The sequence below is a fragment of the Hordeum vulgare genome, chromosome 1H (genome assembly GCF_904849725.1).
Source record: "Hordeum vulgare subsp. vulgare chromosome 1H, MorexV3_pseudomolecules_assembly, whole genome shotgun sequence".
NCBI classification, from domain to species: domain Eukaryota; kingdom Viridiplantae; phylum Streptophyta; class Magnoliopsida; order Poales; family Poaceae; genus Hordeum; species Hordeum vulgare.
In genome coordinates this window covers 306,922,258-306,940,925 of record NC_058518.1, presented here as the reverse complement: position 1 = coordinate 306,940,925, position 18,668 = coordinate 306,922,258, and the positions used below count along the sequence as shown (strand labels likewise).

Sequence of the window (18,668 nt, the reverse complement as noted above, 5' to 3'; positions counted from 1 at the left end):
TCATGCGTCCCTAGCATAACAAACATGGAACTTTTTCATCGTTTTCCATCTCACCGGTAGAAGCCATAGACCCGGGAAATATCATCTGATATTTTCCCGATCCTTCTATGACGGATGTTACTGCGTTAGCTCATGCCTAGCATGCATCTTGCCATGTCATGCTTAGTGTTGCACATGTTGCTGTTATTTATTGTTTCTTCCCCCTCTTCTCTCCGGTAGACCCCGGTACTGACGCTGGTGCCGGGTACGGCTACACCTGTCGACCAGCCCTTTGCCGCAGAGCAACAAGGCAAGCAAACCCCCTTGATCATTCCTATATCGCCTATTCTTTCTTCCTCCTGCTTGCCTTAGATTTTTGCTATTGTTGTAGTTAGCTCCTATATCTCATGCATAGCCTAATTTTGATGAACTGCTACTTTCAGTACCGCACTTTAAACTGTTTAGTATAGGTGGAGCAGTCATCCCCTCTGACCCCGTAATCCAGTTGCCCCGCTTTGTTTTCAAGTCTCGATCCCTGATCGACGAGCCAGACCCGGCACAACACTTACACCCCCTTAGTTGTGCGACGCTACAAAGATACTAGCTGGTACCGAGGGTGACACCTCGCGAAGTACTCCTGATGATATCTCTGCAGTACAACTAGTCGGTCATGGTTATCGAGGGTGATTCCTCTTTCACCATTCCCAACGATGCCTCTGTCGTGCAACCCCTCAAGTGTGGGACCCTCGAGGGTGATTTCTCTAGGTCCACCTTGACGGTTACATCGTTCGGGATCCAACGAGGGTGATGCCTCGTATCCCCCTGATGTTACAACCACACAGTTACTTGACCATGTTACTCGGTCATTGATGAATAGATGTTAGGCAGGTGGATTCCCGCGTGGATTTGTCGATGGCTTAATTAAAATGATAATGGATTTTGGGTATTTGATCTGGGTTGGTCGGAGACCTTTTCGCACTAACCGGCTACTCGGGAAGAATTATGGGTACTCGACGTCGCGATATCAGCCGAAGCTCTTCAGACGTTAGCAATGGAGCGGCGCGCACCCGAGTGGTCCCGAGATGCATCACGCTTGTGATAAAGGGGTGCTAGGGCTGACATCGGTCGCCCTTGCATCGTGCAGGAGCGCAGAGCGCAAGTGGGCCCATGACCCCTTTATGCTTAGGATTTAGACCGGCGGGCTGGCCTCTCTGTTGAGCTTAGGTGGGGCTGCGACGTGTCAATATTCCGAGGTCGGGCATGACCCAGAAAAGTGTGTCCGGCCAGAGTGTTATCGAGCGTGACAGGAAACTTGGTGCACCCCTGCAGGGATGAAAATTAACTATTCGGATAGTTGTGTCCATGGTTACAGGACGACTTGGAGTTGTGCCCTGATCTTATACAACTACAATTGTTACTTAACTGAAATTAGTTGCCCCGGGATTGCTTCCTCGCAGGGAGTCGAGGGAGGATCTCTAGGTGTGACCTCATATTAATATTTTGCAACAATATGACTATAATTTTTGTGTTACCTTGCTCTACTCTCGTCTATTGCTGCAAAACCCTGAAGATGCTAGTCTTTGATAGGACTAGGCCTTCTCTCTCTATTCTTGCATTGATGCAGTCAGTCCACATATAAACCCCTTCTTTGATACTGTTGCATACTTAGTATAGTTCTGATATAAGTCTTGCGAGTACTTTGGATGAGTACTCACCGTTGCTTTGCTCCCCCTTTGTCCCATTGATCCGTTGTTGCGACCAGATGATGGAGCCCAGGAGATGGAGTTTCCTGCCGACGTCTGTCACCCCGATGGTGACTTCTTCGTGGAGGCCGCTGAAGACCAGGAGTAGTTTAGGAGGTTCCCAGGCAGGAGGCCTCGCCTGGTTTGATCGTGTTTCTTTTGTGCTAGCCTTCTCTAAGGCACCCCTTGTTTAATGTTTGTACTCAGATATTATTGCTTCCGCTAACTCGTGTGTCTATCGAGCTTCTGTATTCTAGCCCTCGAGGCCCCTGGCTTGTAATATGAAGCTTGTATTGTTTTATTTGAGTCTAGAGTTGTGTTGTGATATCTTCCCGTGAGTCCTTGAGTTTGATCATACGCATTTGCATGTATGATTAGCATATGATTAAATCGAGGGCGTCACAGACGGTTAGAGCAACTTCAACCTCCATAAAAGGAGTAGTCCCCCAACCCGGGGCAACTTTCCCATATTCTGAAGTCAAGGGTTTCAGGAAACTGCCTGGGTTTAGAACCATCTTCACCGGTTTGTGTAGCCATAAATTCTACTTAATTATTTATGTTGACTCGTACTCTTAATTGGAAAGTTATGATAGGAAAACTCTGGACAATTCCAAAATCAGGCGAAGATTTGAAGAATACAAAAGATTCAAAGGATTAGGTTTTTCTTTTTTTCGAGTGTAATAAATTCGAACTTCTAAAATTCCCTCACGAGTGCGGCACGCAACTTTTTCTTTGTTTCAGAGCGGGGTGCGTAGTATTACCACTCCACTTCAAAAGAAACTTTTCTAAAATTACCTACAGGTGAAAGAGGGCGTGTTATTGATGTGAGATGAATTCAAATGGACCCCTCGACATAATGGTTCTGGTATATATTTTACAGAAACGTAAAATCAAAATTGGGGATAAAGTAGCACGAAGATGTGGGAATAAAGGGATCATTTTCAAAATTTTGCCTAGGCAAGATATGCACTATTTGCAAGATGGGACACCCATTGATATGGTATTCAATCCCTTATGAGTATCCTCCTGAATGAATGTGGGACAAATATTTGAAAGCTCGTTCGTATTAGAGGGGGTTCGCTAAAGAAACATTATAACCATCAATGAACTGATCGGATTGACCAACTAAAGTTGGCCTCGTTCATTATGTATTGAACCGAGGAAAAGACCTTTGTAACGACGTTTAGTTGCTAGAACCCACACCAATATCATATTGACTCTCTCATTCAATAAGAGTTTTCGAGAGTTACTTTATTCTTCTTTCTTGCAAAGAACCCATTTATGTATTAAGAGTAGGTTGATAACCAGGGCATTCTCACTAATAAGTTGGATGCCTCTGATCCTGCTTGAACAAAACGATTGAACGCGCCGACCCAAACTAATGTTAATTTTGTCCGCTTTTTGATTGGTCAAGTGCATGGATGTGTTCATTTTTCTGTTTGGGTCGGATGATGCGTCCAACGAAGGGTGATGCATTTTCGGGTGGACCCAAACAAAAATTACAGATCATGCACACAATTAAAAATTTATTAAATACTAAAATTGTCGATCAAATGTCGGCCAAAGTCCACTTAAAATTGATTAACATAAATTTAGCCTAAAAAATTGGCGCCTCCCATCGCCCAGCAGGCTGCCCTCCGCGTCTTCGTCCCCCGGGGCTGGTGAGGTCGACGAAGATCGGCGGCAACTCGCCCAAGGAAGTCCTGCTGTCAGGTCGCCTGTGTCGCCTCCTCCGTGTTGCGCCCGCGCTTCAGCTGCATGACGCACGCTCCTCCTCCTCCTCGTGCTCCGAGCGCTCCTCCTCCTCGTGTGCTCAGCGCTGCGCGCGCTCCTCCAGGCGCACTTGTTGCATGCGCCGCTCACTGTCTGCTCGCTCCTTCGCTAGCGTGCGGGTCATGTCGTGCTCCGTGGAAAACCGGGCCTCCAGTTAAGGTAGTCGGGCGCATAGGCATGGTTGCACCGATGCTCCAGCGTCAGGAGGGCGCAGCGCTTGCGCACCTCCTCCGCATGTGCCCAGGCCGACCGCGACATCACCGACACTGGGATGCGGTGCAAGTGAAGGTACCAGCCAGGTTAACATCCGACCACGATAATGCCTAGTGATAATGTGAGTGCCACTTCAAGCCCCGGTCCCGGCCACAGCAACTACTGTCTATACACAGCTCCATCTCATAGGCTGGCATGGGCGATGGAGGCGGCACGCGGGACGAGCTGGCACCGGCATGGAGCTTCCCCTTCCCCCGGCTGAAGATTCCCATGACTAGGGTTTTTGATGATGTCCACAAAGGGAGCAAGCTTGGCCATATGTGGACGAAAGCAAAATGGATGAGGCTGGCCTTCGCATGCTTGCATTAAAAAAGACGAGAACCCGAATGCTTCTACACGATGCGGGTCTAAATTAGATGAACATATTTAACATGCTTGCATTAAAAAAGATAAGAACCCCAATGCTTCCACACGCTGTGATGCAGGTCAGAATTAGATGGACATATTTAATACAATTGCACACGATGGTTGTGCGACCGACATCTAAGGCGTGACAGACACCAAGCGGACGCACAGCGCGTCCAATCGAGCACAAATTCACTTAGCGTGGACGCAAGTTTGTACCAGAAATGCATCGTGGCAAGCTGCGAACAACCGGCTTTTGGATTTGGATAGCAGGGTCTTGTTCCTCGGCACCTTAATGGCTTAATCTTTGTTGCCCGATCAGGGATTCCGTTTTGGCACCGATACTGCGGTGATTGTTCTCAGGATTGTACTAATTGACCTGACATCAAACACGTTTATGTTACTCTATGCTGCTTCGGTTAATTATTAATTTACTGATATTCCTTTAAAAGGTAGCGTGGCGAAAAACATACCCTGCGTTGGTACAATGGCAGCCACCCGTCAAGGTGTTATAAACCCCTGATATCTCTGCACAACTATTGACACTAATTAATCTGGAGGATCGGGTGATGAAACGCAGCATCCACAGCTCTCGCTAAATGAAAGCCGGCGTATGCACATCTTTGGGTTGTGTTACTGCACTTCACAACTATTCAATTTTCCTACCATGCACACCACCTGAATAGCAAGTGTTACAGTTTCGTCACAAAAACCAGAAAACAAACAAAAAACAGGTTGCACAGTGTTACATGAAACGAACAGATCACAAGTTGTCGAAGTCGGCTTGAACAATGACGAAGCAAATCACTGGACATACATTCTTGACTATGCCCTGCTAAATGTTCACAAAGACAGGAAGCAAACAATTATCCAACTAGCGGTAAACATGCATATAAACTGTCCAAGTTAAACACGGATAAAATGTGTCTAGTGTTTACCTCAATAAGTCGTGCAACAATGCACATAAAAGTGGGGTCAGTCTCAGTCATCATCCTCCTCTTCTTGGTTGTACGAGTGGTTTATTTTTTGAGCACGATACATGTCAGCAACCTGGAAGTATGAATACAAATCTGCATGAAAACTCAAAACTACATACTTAAGAAAAAAGCAACAGAAAACTTACTTGCTCAGATGTGGTTGCATGTTCTGGGTTTTTATCATCACGCACCCGCAACAAACGAGGAAATCTTAGAGAGATACCCTGGTTTCAATTTAAACTTTAGTCTCCCCATTCTCTGCATATTTTAGAAATGGACGGGTGAGGAGATCAAATAACATTACCGACCTTATTTGGATCAACTATACCATTAGCAGCACGATGAACTGGACTTATGCTCAAATCAGCAGCTTTAACCTCCCACACCTGATGACATGTGAAAAATGATTAGATTTGCAAACTCCAGCAAGTCTGAAATTAAAACCATCATAACCCCCTTAAGCTATGGGTGTATATAGCCAACAACCAAATGCAATAGATGCTAGTTTTCACCTTAAACTCACTGTTTCCATTGCCATACATGAATTGACGCAGCAAGAAAAATAAATAGGAGACAAGACGTAGCAGGAAACCTTAAGAACATAGACGAATAAGATGCTAGTTTTCACTACTTTATCTTGTTGAACTAGGTGTGATTGTTTTCAATTTTCAGAGTCAATACCAAATGCAATAGATGCTAGTTTTCACCTTAAACTCACTGTTTCCATTGCCATACTCTTTTATTTTGAAGTAACTTCAAAATAAATAGGAGACAAGATGTAGCAGGAATAAGTTTTCTTTCATTATTAGTCACTATAAAACAAACCAGCACATTGTCTTCAGAACATAGACGAATATGTTTGTTCTGACGTTGCTAGATTATTAATGATCATGGGTTAATCATCACTCTTTCATTACAAATCAAAAAGAGTATAACAAGCTAAGATCAATCAAAATAATAAAGACTACTAATGACAAATGACAAAAGCAAGTTAACAAATACTCCTTCCGTCCCAAAATAACTGTCTCAACTTTGTACTAGAGCTAGTACAAAATTGTACTAAGCTTAAGACACTTATTTTGGGACGGAGGGAGTAATATATAACGAAGTAATAGTAACTACTTAAGTTTCAATGTGCATATTACCTCCGACGGCTCAAACCACACATCTGGGTCAGTTGTGTCAGCGAACCTATAATATGCCTGCAAAAAAGAAAGCATTACTATATACCGTAACATAGGGCAAGATATTATTAATAAAAGAAGAACCATTATGCGACAAACTGGTCAATGAATCTATCACCTTTGGGTTCTTTATTACTTTACTTCGAAGGCTCGTAGAACGTTCTTCAAGTTGTTGCTCAGAAAATCCAGTACCTAAAATTAAATAAATACGAAGATTATAAAGAGTCGATTCACCATTCAAGTAATTTAGGGTTACAAAATATACCTATATTGCAGATTGTTTGGTATTCTTCATTATGCTCATCATAGCATGCCAGGAGGAACGATCCATATACACCTTATTAAGAAAAAAGGCAAAAGACGATCAGATAAATAGGAACAGAACTATAATAATCAATTTATTTTTAATCTTCAATCAGGATACATGTTAATTACCCGTTCGTTTTCCTCTTCCATGAAAAGCAGCAATTGGCACCAAGTCTAAAGAGTCTCCAACACTGGTCAAAAGAGCAATACACCATTGACAGAACAAAATGTTAGTATTTATTTTACTGACATCAAATAAGTCTCTACTGACTATTGTAAAGACTTGTTGACAGCCCAAAAGTTCATAGTAAGGTGTCATGTCACAGCATAAATGATGAGACGATGAGATGAGGGATTAATATGCAATCTATATCCTGTGCCCCATAACTATCATCTAGATTTCCATGTTGTGCAGGCAAAACTGAGGAGTGAAATCAGGATGGCATGAAATATGCTAACCTGTCCATGTAATCTTTCTTCAATTTCAACCAATTGTTTGACCGCTTCGCTGGCTCATATGTAGCATCCGTATCCAATGTCTTGATAATCAACCCTTCACAACTTCAAAATCACTTAAATCTTAGTGCCCAAAAATATTTTGGCAAAAGAAAAAGGTGGTGGTTAGCATTGACAATAAACCCTCCACAACACAGTTCCATGTAAACTCCCCACCCATTTTTTCCTTTACTGGAGTCCTGATATATAGATGCTACAGTTAGCACTTGCTTATTTGGATAATTATTTTCACAGATATGTATATATCCAAGGCGGCTAAGATTTTGTAGGATGCCCTCTCACAGCAATCAAACAGAAGCAACAATGGAAGGCCAATGCGAAGTGAAGCAAACAATAGAATGTGTTATAAAGTACTCCCTCCGTCCCAAAATAAGTGACTCAAAAGTGTCTCAATTTTGTACTAAAGTTAGTACAAAATTGAATCATTTTTGAGTCACTTATTTTGGGATGGAGGGGGTATTTTTTATGGAAAACTTGACTGTTATTTGCTTTCTATAAAGTGAACGAGGAAACACAACCCATTGGTAGCAGACATATAAGCAGGCTAATGGTAAAGTGAAAGCTCTACAAAATCCAATTACCTGGAGTTGACAGATAAGTCAAGAAATTTTTGTATCTCCTCGAGGTCATTTGATGTGATTGCAGTTGCCAGTTGAAAAACACCTGGCACTTCCTCGAAAGAGTTGTAAAGATGCTGCCAAGTATTCAAAGCCAATAAATAACTACATCTTTCAAGATTCAAATTCAAGACAGCCGAATGAATTAGTCTTTTTTTAGGGTGCAACCGCATCACTTTCTTGTTTATCAATAATCAGATTGGGAGTACACTATACCACTTTCTGTGGATATACATGTACGACATACTCCCTCCGTCCCGAATTACATCCATTTGTGCGACAAGTAATTCAGGACGGAGGGAGTACATGATTAGGAAATTAATGGCAAGCTCTGTTATAATGGCTCAAGTAAAACACTATGACTAACAAATACTCCCTCCATTCCTTTATATAGGTTGTATTGTTTTTTGATAAAATTCCACATTGTAAGGTCCATTTTTTGTAAATCCTTGTAGTTCCCTTATTAGCCCTCCAGAAAAAGGAAAGCATCTCTCATGATTGCATGTATCTCTAATTGTATCAAAAAAAGGAAACTATCTCTCTCTTGATTACGTGTATCTCTTACTTTTCTAGATTCATTGATTTACTTGCCACTAACCAATAAATTTGTTTTTGAGAAAACGCCGTGAGATACATGCGTTTCTTTGTATTGAAAAGGAAGAGTTTATGTTACAATCCTCCTAGGAGGGGCAATGCTGGGAATGGAAAAACCTATATCTAGTGTACATCCCAAGTCTGGGGGAAGATGACAAGGAGACCGGCCGCTCCTGCCTTGGTCCAGAGGGACGCTTCTTCTTTGATCTTCGTAACCAGGTCGTTTACCGAGGGTTGGGTGCCCTCGAACACACAGCTGTTGCGGTGCTTCCATATCATCCACGGGGTCAGCAGGGTCACGGAGGCGAAGCCTTTGCGCATGGGCTGCGGCATACTCCGCTTGGCGCGATGCCACCAGGCAAGAAGGGAAATCTCACGGCTGGGGGCGGTGCACGGCAAGCGGAGCCAGGCGATGACGTCTTGCCATACCTGCCTGGAGAAGGGGCAGCGGAGGAGCAAGTGGTCCATTGTCTCGGGGTCCTGGCAGCACAAGATGCAAGGGTCGTGGTGCTGCAGCCCACGACGAGCAAGGCGATCGGAGGTCCGGCATCTATCCTGGTCAGCGAGCCAATGGAAGAAGCGCACCCGGGGAGGAGCCCAGCTCTTCCATATGAGCTTCCAGGAGGCGCTGGGGATGGATCCCTGGAAGGTAACCTTGTAGCAGGACTTGGCAGAGTACGATCCATTCGTAGTCCACTTCCTGGAGAGCTGGTCAGGCGTGTTGAGCAGGATGGTGTGCTCAATGGCGTTCCAGAGGCGGATATACTAGCCAATCTCGTGGACACCGAGAGTGCCCTCCATGTCACGAGCCCAAGCGTTGGCATTGAGCCCCTCCGCAACGGTCCGTGCCTTCCTCTTGCGCATGGGGATGCAGGCGAGGAGCCGCAGTGCTATCTCGCCGACAGATCGGCCGCCGATCCAGCGAATCGTCCCAGAAAAGGGCCGAGAGGCCGTTCCCCAGGGACATCGTGGTGCAGGCGAAGAACAGAGCGCGTTCATCCGCCGAGAACTGCAGGTCGAGCCTGCTCCATGCTCTGTTCTGGTCGGTGCGGCTGAGCCAAAGCCACCGCAGGCGGAGAGCCAGTCCGTTACGCTCGAGGTCCGGAATGCCAAGGCCTCCAAGCTCGATGGGGCGGCAAGTGCGCCGCCAGTTCACGTGGCAGTTGCCCCCATTGGCAGTCTCACGGCCAGCCCACAAGAAGCCGCGCTCGATCTTCTCTAGTTGCTTGATGGTCTTCTTGGGCAATGCAAAAACGAGCAGTTGGTGAATGGGGACTGCGCAGAGGACGGATTTCACCATCGCGAGGCGTCCATCCTTGTTCATGAGCCAGGCCTTCCAGGACGGTAGTTGGCCCCTCACCTTGTCTACCAGGGGCTGAAGCTGCGCCGCCGTCGGTCGCCGGATCGTGAGTGGGATTCCCAAGTAGGTGACCGGGAGCTCGGCGATGGGACAGCCGAGCAGCTGCACTACCGCGGTTGCCGCCTCCTCATAGCAGCGAATGAGGGTCGCCGTGCTCTTGGAGAAGTTGACGTGGAGTCCGGAGGCGCGGCCGAAGAGGCGCAGGATACCCTTGACAGCGGTGATGTCGTCCGGCAATGGATGGCAGAACAACACGACGTCGTCTGCGTACAGCGAGATCGCTGGTACCGTGTGCCGCGGGTGGAGGCGTTGTAGGACACCCAGCGAGGTGGCCCGGTTGACGAGCCGGCCGAGTACGTCGACGACAAGGACGAAGAGCTGCGGGGACAGCGGGTCGCCCTGTCGGAAGCCTCGACGATGCCAAATCGGGGGGCCCGAGTGCTGGCTGAAGATAGCAGGATGGCCATCCATGCTCGGAAGCGAGTACCAAAGCCGTATCAGTGCAACACCTCGAAGACGAAAGGCCAAGAGATCGAGACGAATGCCTTCGTCAGGTCCAGCTTGAGGAGGGCGCGTGGGGCTTTGAGCTGATGGAGTAGCCGCGCAGATTGCTTGACGAGGACGAAATTGTCGTGGAGGCTGCGCCCAGGGATGAAGGCATTTTGGTTCGGGCTGACGAGGCGATCCAGCTCTGGGCCAAGGCGGAGTGAGAGCACTTTGGCCAACACTTTGGCGACGAGATGAATAAGGCTGATCGGCATGTAATCCCCGAAGGTGGCGGCGTCGGCCCGCTTGGGGAGCAAGGTGAGCAGCGCCTGGTTAAGGCAGGCGAAACCTCGGCCGCGCATTTCGTATAGCTGTTGGAAGACATCCACCAAGTCTTGCCGCACCGTGGGCCAGCAAGCACGCAGAAATTCTGCAGTGAAGCCGTCGGGGCCCGGCGCCTTGTGTGCAGGAAGTCGCTGTATAGCGTGCCAGATTTCCTCGGCGGCGAACGGCTCCTCGAGGGCGAGGAGGTCATCGGCGGGCTCGATGAGCTCGTCAAGGTGGAGCGAGCACTCGCGGTCGACGGCGGTGCCAAGTAGGCCATCAAAGTGTGAGAAGGCCGCGTCCACCATGTCGTCGTGGCTAGAAATCACGCGACCGTCAATGCTGATGTTGTAGATCATGTTCTTCTGCCTGCGGTAGGTGCTCTAGCGGTGGAAGAAGGAGGTGTTGGCGTCACCGTCCTTCAGCGAGGTAACCCACGCTCGCTGGCGGGCAATGGTGCGCTCGAGCGAGGCAAGCCCGAGGTAGGATATCTTCAACTGGGAGCGCAACCAGCGCTCGTCGGGGGTGAGGGCCCGGTCCTCTTGCGCCTTACCGAATCTGGAGATCAGCTCCCGCGCGATTGCGAGCTTGAGGCGGACACCTCCGACCGAGCGGGCGCTCCAGCTAGTAAGTGCGCGAGCGGTGGCCTGGAGGCGTAGCACCATGCGCTTGAAGGGATCGTCATGAGTAACTGCTCGAAGTGGAATCAGCGGTGAGCGCGTGGCAGGGGGCAGCAGTCCAGCAGCAGTCCAGTAGCAGAGGGCTATGGTCAGAGACGACAGACGCGAGGCAGCGGAGGTGGCACTCCCCATGCAGCTCTTCCCAGTCTGAGGTGCATAGGACGCGGTCAAGGCGCACGAGCGTCGGCGACGATTGCTCGTTAGGCCACGTGTAACGGCAGCCGTTGAGGTATACCTCTTTGAGCGCGAGGTCATCGATCAGGCGGCGAAACTTGCCCATCATGCGACGGTTGAGGTTGCGGTTGTTCTTGTCCTCCTCGCTGTCCTCCTCGCGATAGATCAAGTTGAAGTCCCCGCATAGCATCCAAGGTCCGGGGCAGGCAGCTTGCACTTCGCGCAGCTCCTGCAGGAAGGCGATCTTCGCCGCGTCGGCCTGGGGTCCATATACGACGGTAAGCCACCAGTGGGTGGCGCCAGGCATGGCAACTTTGGCTGAGAGCGTGTTCGTGGCGAACGACTGGTTGGAGAGGGCGACGGACCGGCTCTTCCAAGCCAAGAGTATGCCACCACAGGTGCCGACTGCCGGCAGATAAACGAATTCGTCGAACTCAGAGCCAAGCGTCTCAAGGACGGTCGACGAGCAAATCAACTCCATCTTTGTTTCTTGAATGCATACAATGAAGGCCTCGGTGGTACAGATCAGCGAGCGAATGGCCGAACGACGAGCGCGGGCGTTCCAGATTACAATTTTGAGGTCGTAATTCATGGGATCATGTTCGACAGGGGTGCTGCACACGGCGATTAGGCCGCAATGGGGCCGCCGTCCGCCGTGGTCGGCGCCAATCCCGGGAGGGGAGGCAGCTCGCGATCGACCAGCGCTGCGATTGCAGCGAGCATAGACCGGGGGATTGGCGCAGCGAAGATGCCGTCGTAGGCCCGCATCTCGGCAGCGATGATCTGCCGGTTGACGCCCAAGATGCCAAGAGTGCGGAGGACCTGCACCTGCGCCCGACGCTCAGCCATGGGAGGAGCAGCGGTCTTGGAGGCAGAGGAGGACACGGATCGGCCCCGGCGCGGAGAGAAGTTGAGCGCCGGCCGGCGCAGGCGCTTTCCAGGGGTGGGGAGGACAGCACTAATGTGCTTAGTGGCGGCCGAGAGGAACTCTCCCAATGTCCACGTCTCAGCGGGTCGCCGATGGCACGATCGCAGCATGGTGATCGGCGGGGAAGCGAAGCGGCCCGCGGGGGTAGCCTGGGGCTGATTGGCGCGTCTGCGGGGAGTGGGGTAGCCTAAGGGCTGATTGGCGCATCTGCAGGGAGTGGGGTAGCCACGGTAGCGGTGGGCGCGCCCGCATCAGGCGAGGATGGGGGACGGGGCTGGCAGGGTCCGCCGTCATCGCGCCCTCCATCGACTTGACCAGGGTCTCGTCATCCGCGTGGGGATCAGCCTCGGCAAGGGTGGGGTGTTGTGCGGCCTGGGTGTCAGGGATCTCGGAGTCCAAAGAGAGGGACCCCACATAAAGCGGCTGATCTGGTTGGGCAGATGGGGTTGGTGCGGCGCGAAGCGGCGTCCCAATGCCCTCCATGATCGCGTCGGGCGACGGCGGGTTCGAATCCGTGTTGGGGCCCGCGGGATCCTGCGGGCGATCCTGGGCCACGGGGGTGGGCTCCCCCTCTGCAGCTTCTGATCCTGTCGGCCTGGGGATCAGAGGCAGATCAGATTTGACTGCTTTGCTCTGCACTTTTTCAGGCGGCTGGCGTGGGCGACGTGTGCCACGGGCCCCGCGTAGGCCAGGCCATGGCCGGATGATGCGGAACGGGCAGAGAGCCGCCGGTTGCGTGACCGTAGGCCGCACTTCACAGGCCGAGGCCCAACCAGCAACCATGGTGATGCCGTCAGCGCGCTGCGAGCGCGGGTTGCGCAGCCAGGGGAGGTCATCCATCTGCATGCCGTCGGCGCGACCAACAGGAGTGGAGCCGGTGCGGTGCCTCTTGCGACCACGGCGGCGTTGGCGGGCGCGCCTGGCGGGGTCGTCGTCGCGACGCCCCTGGTCACCGCCCTGGCCGCCGTCGGGATCGACCGCAAGTGCAGGGCTGCTCGGCGCTGGGGTATCGAGCTCAGCACGGGCGAGCGTGATGAACACCAGGTACGTGAGGGTGGAGATGGCAGGGGCGTCCGACTGGTGGCGCAAGGGATGCGACTCGACGATCTCCAAGGTGGCATGGCGGCGAATGCGGGTCGGGTCTGCGGTGCGGGCAGAGAGCCGGAACGTGGCGAGGTCGGCGCGGGAGCACGTGCTCGGGTGCAGCCTCTCAATCCAGCAGCTGCAGTCGCGCACCCTGTGGCGCGAGTCCAGGCAACGGAAGCAGAGGCCCGCCGCCTCCTCGGCCCATGGGCTACGGTGGCAAGGCGGTGCAGGGCCCGGCGCAGCGGCACGCCGGGGACGGCGACGTCGGTCCCTACGTCGAGGGAGCTCGAACCCCTCCTGGTCGACCTCGGTCGCGGCTCCAGCGCGCTCCACCTGGTGGACCTCCGAACGTGGCCCTAGGCAAGCCGTGGCCGGCACCCGACGTACACCAGACGCAGGAGGGGCGGGTGGGTCGGCACGGGGCGGCGTAGCAACCTGCTGGCGCGGCGTCGGAACCGAGGAGCGCGGGGAGGCGGCGACCTCGCTGTAGGAGCACGCGGAGGACGAGCCGTCGAGGGAGACCTGCCAGCGGCGCGCGTGGCCGGAGGAGCTCGCCTCGCTGGAGCAGGAGAAGGCCATGGCGAGGTGAGGGGGTGGAGCTCGACGGCGACGAGAGGAGGCGGGGCTAGGGGTTGGGGAGCGGAGAGCGGAGAGGGGTGGAGCGGAGCCATCGTCCCAATGCCAATAAATTTGTCAAGGGTAATTTTGTCCTAACACCTCTATAATTATGTGCCTTGATCACCGTGCCGAAAATTATACACCTTACATAAAGGAATTGAGGGAGTATGTTGTAACAAAAGAAATCTGCAATCACAACTTTCTGAGGACATAATTATAGAATAGGATAAATAACCCACCTAGACAGCAGAATGAAATTATATATTATTAGGAGTCTACATGACTTGTACAATACCTCTCGGCGAACTTTAAGTTGTTCTTGGAGAAGAGGTTTCCCATTGATGTAAAGAATATCAAAGCCAAAAGTACAGACTGATACTTTGATGTCATTTATAGTAACACCCTTGCGGGCCCTTGTGCTGAGTATCTGGAAGTAAGAAGTAAGATCTCAGCATCCTTGCAACTAGCAGTAACAGGTGCATAAAAACTAAGCAAAAATTAAGGTTAGTATGATAACCAGAGGCATTAGTTCATCTACTACATACAACAGTTTTAATTGTACATCAGCTATAGGTTATAAACACAGTTATATGTATGGTGGTCAATGGAAGTAAGCTTACTCATCTTATAATAGAGAAAGAATACAAACCTGAAAGGGTAAAATTCTCTTCTTTTCACGGTCATAAGCAACAATTTCGCAATCTAAGACAAATGACTTAACTGTAGGCTTCCGGATTCTGCATTGAGATAAGTAAATAAAAAATGTTAATTCCCAGAATTGGGAGTGCAACAGGAAATGCACGATGGACATACAGACTAGCTATGAGTTTGTAAACAGCTCTAGCTTATCAAGGCTAGCACATATAGGCATGGATCTTCAATAAATTGGTAGGTGAAATGAGAAGGTAAAGTATACCTAGAAATCGCATCAACAACATCAGGGTACTTCCCAGTATTCCTTTCAGCGTTCCGACTATAAATTTCTACTGTTCCATCCTCCATGCAATGAATCTTGCAAATTATAGTGTTATTTGAGATTAGCATGGGCAAAATATAAATAAAAATAGCTAATACCCATGAGGCTTGCTTGTACCTGGGCCCGTTCACCATCATACTTGTACTCACAAGTGTACTCACGACCTTGAAACTTGTCGATAATCTCTGAGACAGATTTCGTTGCTTTTGCCAACATAGGACCAACAGGGACACCTATGGAGAAATTGCATGTTTCTGGAAGTTTCCAAACACCAGCTTCAAGAAGAGTCGGGACAATTTTATCATAGATTGGAAGAACTGAATATGCTTCTTTAATTATTTTTGCAGCCTACACAGAACAGAGGGCATAGAAATATCAGAATGATCATACCAGTCGGTATCCATGCACAGATTTCAGGCCATATGAGAAAGAAAACTGACAAAATGAAAACATGTTGCGCATGCACACAACACAATGCTACGATCAATACTACAAACTCCAAAGGGAACAATCACAATTCACAACAGCGACTCAGATATATAATTATTATATCTTCCAATTTGAATAGTTCAACAAGATAAAGTAGTGATTAGAGGGGCCACTACAGAAGGATTATGGGTGTGATTGTTTGAGCACAAGTTCACCCCACCAAGAATTTGGCTGGTGAATCTTTTGGTCAAAGTTTTGCCACCACATGTTTTGGCCATGTTGACAAGATAAACAGAGTGGGCAAAGAGGCATGACAATTAATTGGTAACATTGTCACCAACCAAACATACCCCTTCCGTTCACAAATATAAGATGTTCTAACTTTTTCCTGAACCGAATGTATATAGACACGTTTTAGTGTGTTTGTTCACTCATTTCAGTCTGTATGTGGTCCATATTGAAACATCCAAAACATCTTATATTTGTGAACAGATGGAGTACCGTACAAGCCTCACAGCGTGTTTGGTTGGGAGGAGTTGGAGGTAGGGAATGGGAGTTTAAGATTAGTGAGACTAAAAATCTGTTGATTGGTTCAGGGACTTGGGAATTAACCAGGGAAGGGGAAGGGAAATTACGAGGGCCAACTCCCATCGATCTCTACCCTGGGGAACGCTGGTAATTCAGCGAAGGAATCGTAGTTGACGTCTAAAAACATATTGTTACTGATTTTGTGGCCCATCTCCAGGAGCAGAAGAAAAAAAGAACTACGAACAAACTAGCTAAATGCATGTGGCGGCATAATTTCTCCTACGCTAACTACTTCCTAATGTACGTCAAATAGGAGCACATCTCTCGTAACCTACCCTTTTTTCCTTTGTTCATGAGAATTATTCCCACAAATAATTCCCAGCCCATACCAAACGCTGGATTGGGATTAAATAGTCCACTACCCAAGTAAATCCCTCGGCCAACTCCCTCTCACAAATTCCCAGTCCCTTTCCCATAAACTACCAAACACGCTGTCAATGGCTTCAGGTGACAGAAATGTTTTTTTTATGAATCCTTACCATTACCAAGGTAGCAAGATATTCTGAGAGGAACAAGAGGGAGACAAAAAAGGAATTCGTCGTTTTGCCAAAAAATCATACAAACTTTTGATGTCGTCACAGGATACAAGCCTTAAGGGGTAGACTAAATTAGTAAAAGCTGCAACAGCATGCAGAGAATAAGAGTTCAACACCTATCCGCACAAATATGAAATTAATGTAAAATTGTAAATAGAAGAAATAAGTGCATCAACCTCTTCAAAAGGTGATTGGACTTTTTTTGGCGGGGACCCTTTTTCAGAATATACAGCAGCTTGCCCCAGAGCCATTTGGACAGTTTTCTCTGCCAACCCAATACGCATCTTCGACTGCAACAAGTGCCAGTTCAGCGGTTTCTTGCAAAGAATATATGGATACTTAAGTGCATTTAACTGAACATTGCAATATTTACCTGAAGAAGTCGTATAATGTACTGAGGCTCACAGTCCGTTGCAGCAACAAGAAGTCCTTTGATATGACTTCTTTTCTTATCTTGACTGTCTTTGCCAGATTCCTGAAAACATTATGCCTGCTAAGTGATTTCTGAAACCAGCTAATCATCTCTCTAATATAATTGGTTACTCAACAGCATGGATTTATTCCCAGTAATTAAGCATTTCAAAATCAACCCAATAGTAAGAACTCATTTCATTTTGAGAATATCAAGCCACAGTAAGGGTTAAAATGGCTCTTTAGTTTGAGAGAAATGAGAAAGCATATTACCTTTGCGATTGTCCGAAAGGTATCAAGCACACGTGATATTGTCAGTGGTTTTGGCTTGTACATCATCTTCTGTGACGACCTGCTTGCTTTCGCCACAAGCCCCAAATCACCCAATTCCTACAGTGACGAACACACAAAGCAATCAGTTTATGCTCAAACTCTATTGCCGTTGCTCACTAGAGAAGCTAAATTTCACAAACTAACAACCTTGAGGTTCTTTTTGACATGCTCCTCTTTGCGGCCATATGCCTCGGAAAGTGCTCGGATGATTGATGTGTCCCCAATTCCAAGCTCAGTCCCTTCATGAGGTGGCGCAATCCGGTTAGCCGAGAGGTATACTGTCGCAAGGAGATCCTCCGGTGTTGTGGCGATAATTGTACGGAACACGTTTGAGAGGATCTCTGTAATGACAATCCGGCCAGACTCGTTGGAGATGAGGTCGAGTGCCCGAGCCAGGAACAGGAATGGCACAGGGTCGCGGGGCTTCCAGTAGGCAGCAGCCATTGGATCAAACTCACTGCCTTTCTTCTTGAGCTCGAGAGTGGTATTCACCTCGTCTGACTTGGTGGCATTTGAGATTTTGACCTTCTTATCCTCGGATTGAGACGCTTGGTCTTTAGATTGGGAGACAAGGGCTTGGTCAGAGGGCTTGGCGTCAGATTTGGCCGCTAGGGTTTTGGTCCCCTTGGGCGATAGGGGCTTCTCCGCGGCCTCCAATTTCGGGGCCGCGGCAAGCGTTTTGGACCTCGTGGGCGACGGGGACCTCTTCTTCGCCTCAGGAGCGTCGTCGGCCTTGGACTTGGACTTGGGCGGCGACGACGGGCGCTTCGACTTGACGGGGGACTTGACCGGCGAAGGCGGTTTCTCGTCCACCGCCGGCTCGGCCGTCGCGCCGTCGGCCGTCTTCGTCCTGGGCTTCTTCGGGGACGGGGCCCCCTTCTTGGCCTTCCTGGCGGCGTCCCGCGCGTTCCCCATGAGCACATCCGCCACGGAGCGCTTCCCCCCGGCGCCTCCCGAGGACGACATGGCCGCTCCTCCCGCGGCCAGCGGCGGCACCGCCTCCGCCCTCTTCAGGCTCGCGGGCGGCCTGACGGCGGCAGAGGAGGGGGCAGTCGGGCGGTGGCGGGAGGAGGAGGAGGACGAGTAGTAGAGGCGGGGGCGGAGGAGCGGGGGCGGCGGGGTGGCTAGGGTTTTAGGCGAGGGGAGCGGGTGGAGCTGGCACCGCAGGAAGTGGAGCGGGGTGGTGGCTCGAATGAGGAACATGAAGAGGGGTTTTACAGGTGAGCCGGCCGGGCCTTGGCGTTGGTGGGTTGGGACGAAGGCGCGCGCGAGAGGCGACTTTGGTTTGGGAGAAGAAAGAATTGGATTGCAGGGAGGGAGAAACAATTTTTTCTCATTTTCCTGATGATGATGATTCGTCTCCCGTTTATATCTGGCCAAGATATCCAATCCTCGGTCTGCTGGGATATCTGGGCAAGATAGATTGAGATCGG

The 18,668-nt window shown here is 49.7% G+C and overlaps 1 protein-coding gene across 2 annotated transcripts; it reads right to left on the bottom strand.

Annotated features, from left to right (window-relative positions):
- Positions 1–4,745: 4,745 nt before the first annotated feature.
- LOC123432585 (DNA ligase 1) lies at positions 4,746–18,453 on the bottom strand. Of its 2 annotated transcripts, none has more exons than XM_045115402.1 (18): positions 17,383–18,453; positions 17,176–17,292; positions 16,865–16,966; positions 16,668–16,781; positions 15,056–15,286; positions 14,879–14,973; positions 14,612–14,699; positions 14,258–14,389; positions 7,677–7,789; positions 7,039–7,140; positions 6,709–6,770; positions 6,539–6,610; positions 6,392–6,465; positions 6,235–6,291; positions 5,398–5,475; positions 5,236–5,313; positions 5,051–5,162; positions 4,746–4,947 (listed from the first exon to the last, which is right to left on the bottom strand). In XM_045115402.1, exons 1-17 carry the CDS (start codon positions 18,436–18,438, stop codon positions 5,094–5,096), a joined length of 2,640 nt encoding a protein of 879 aa, XP_044971337.1. In that variant the 5' UTR covers positions 18,439–18,453; the 3' UTR covers positions 4,746–4,947; positions 5,051–5,093. The 2 variants fall into 2 exon arrangements, with proteins under 2 accessions (XP_044971337.1, XP_044971336.1); XM_045115401.1 differs by having other exon boundaries at positions 4,746–4,944.
- Positions 18,454–18,668: the final 215 nt, after the last annotated feature.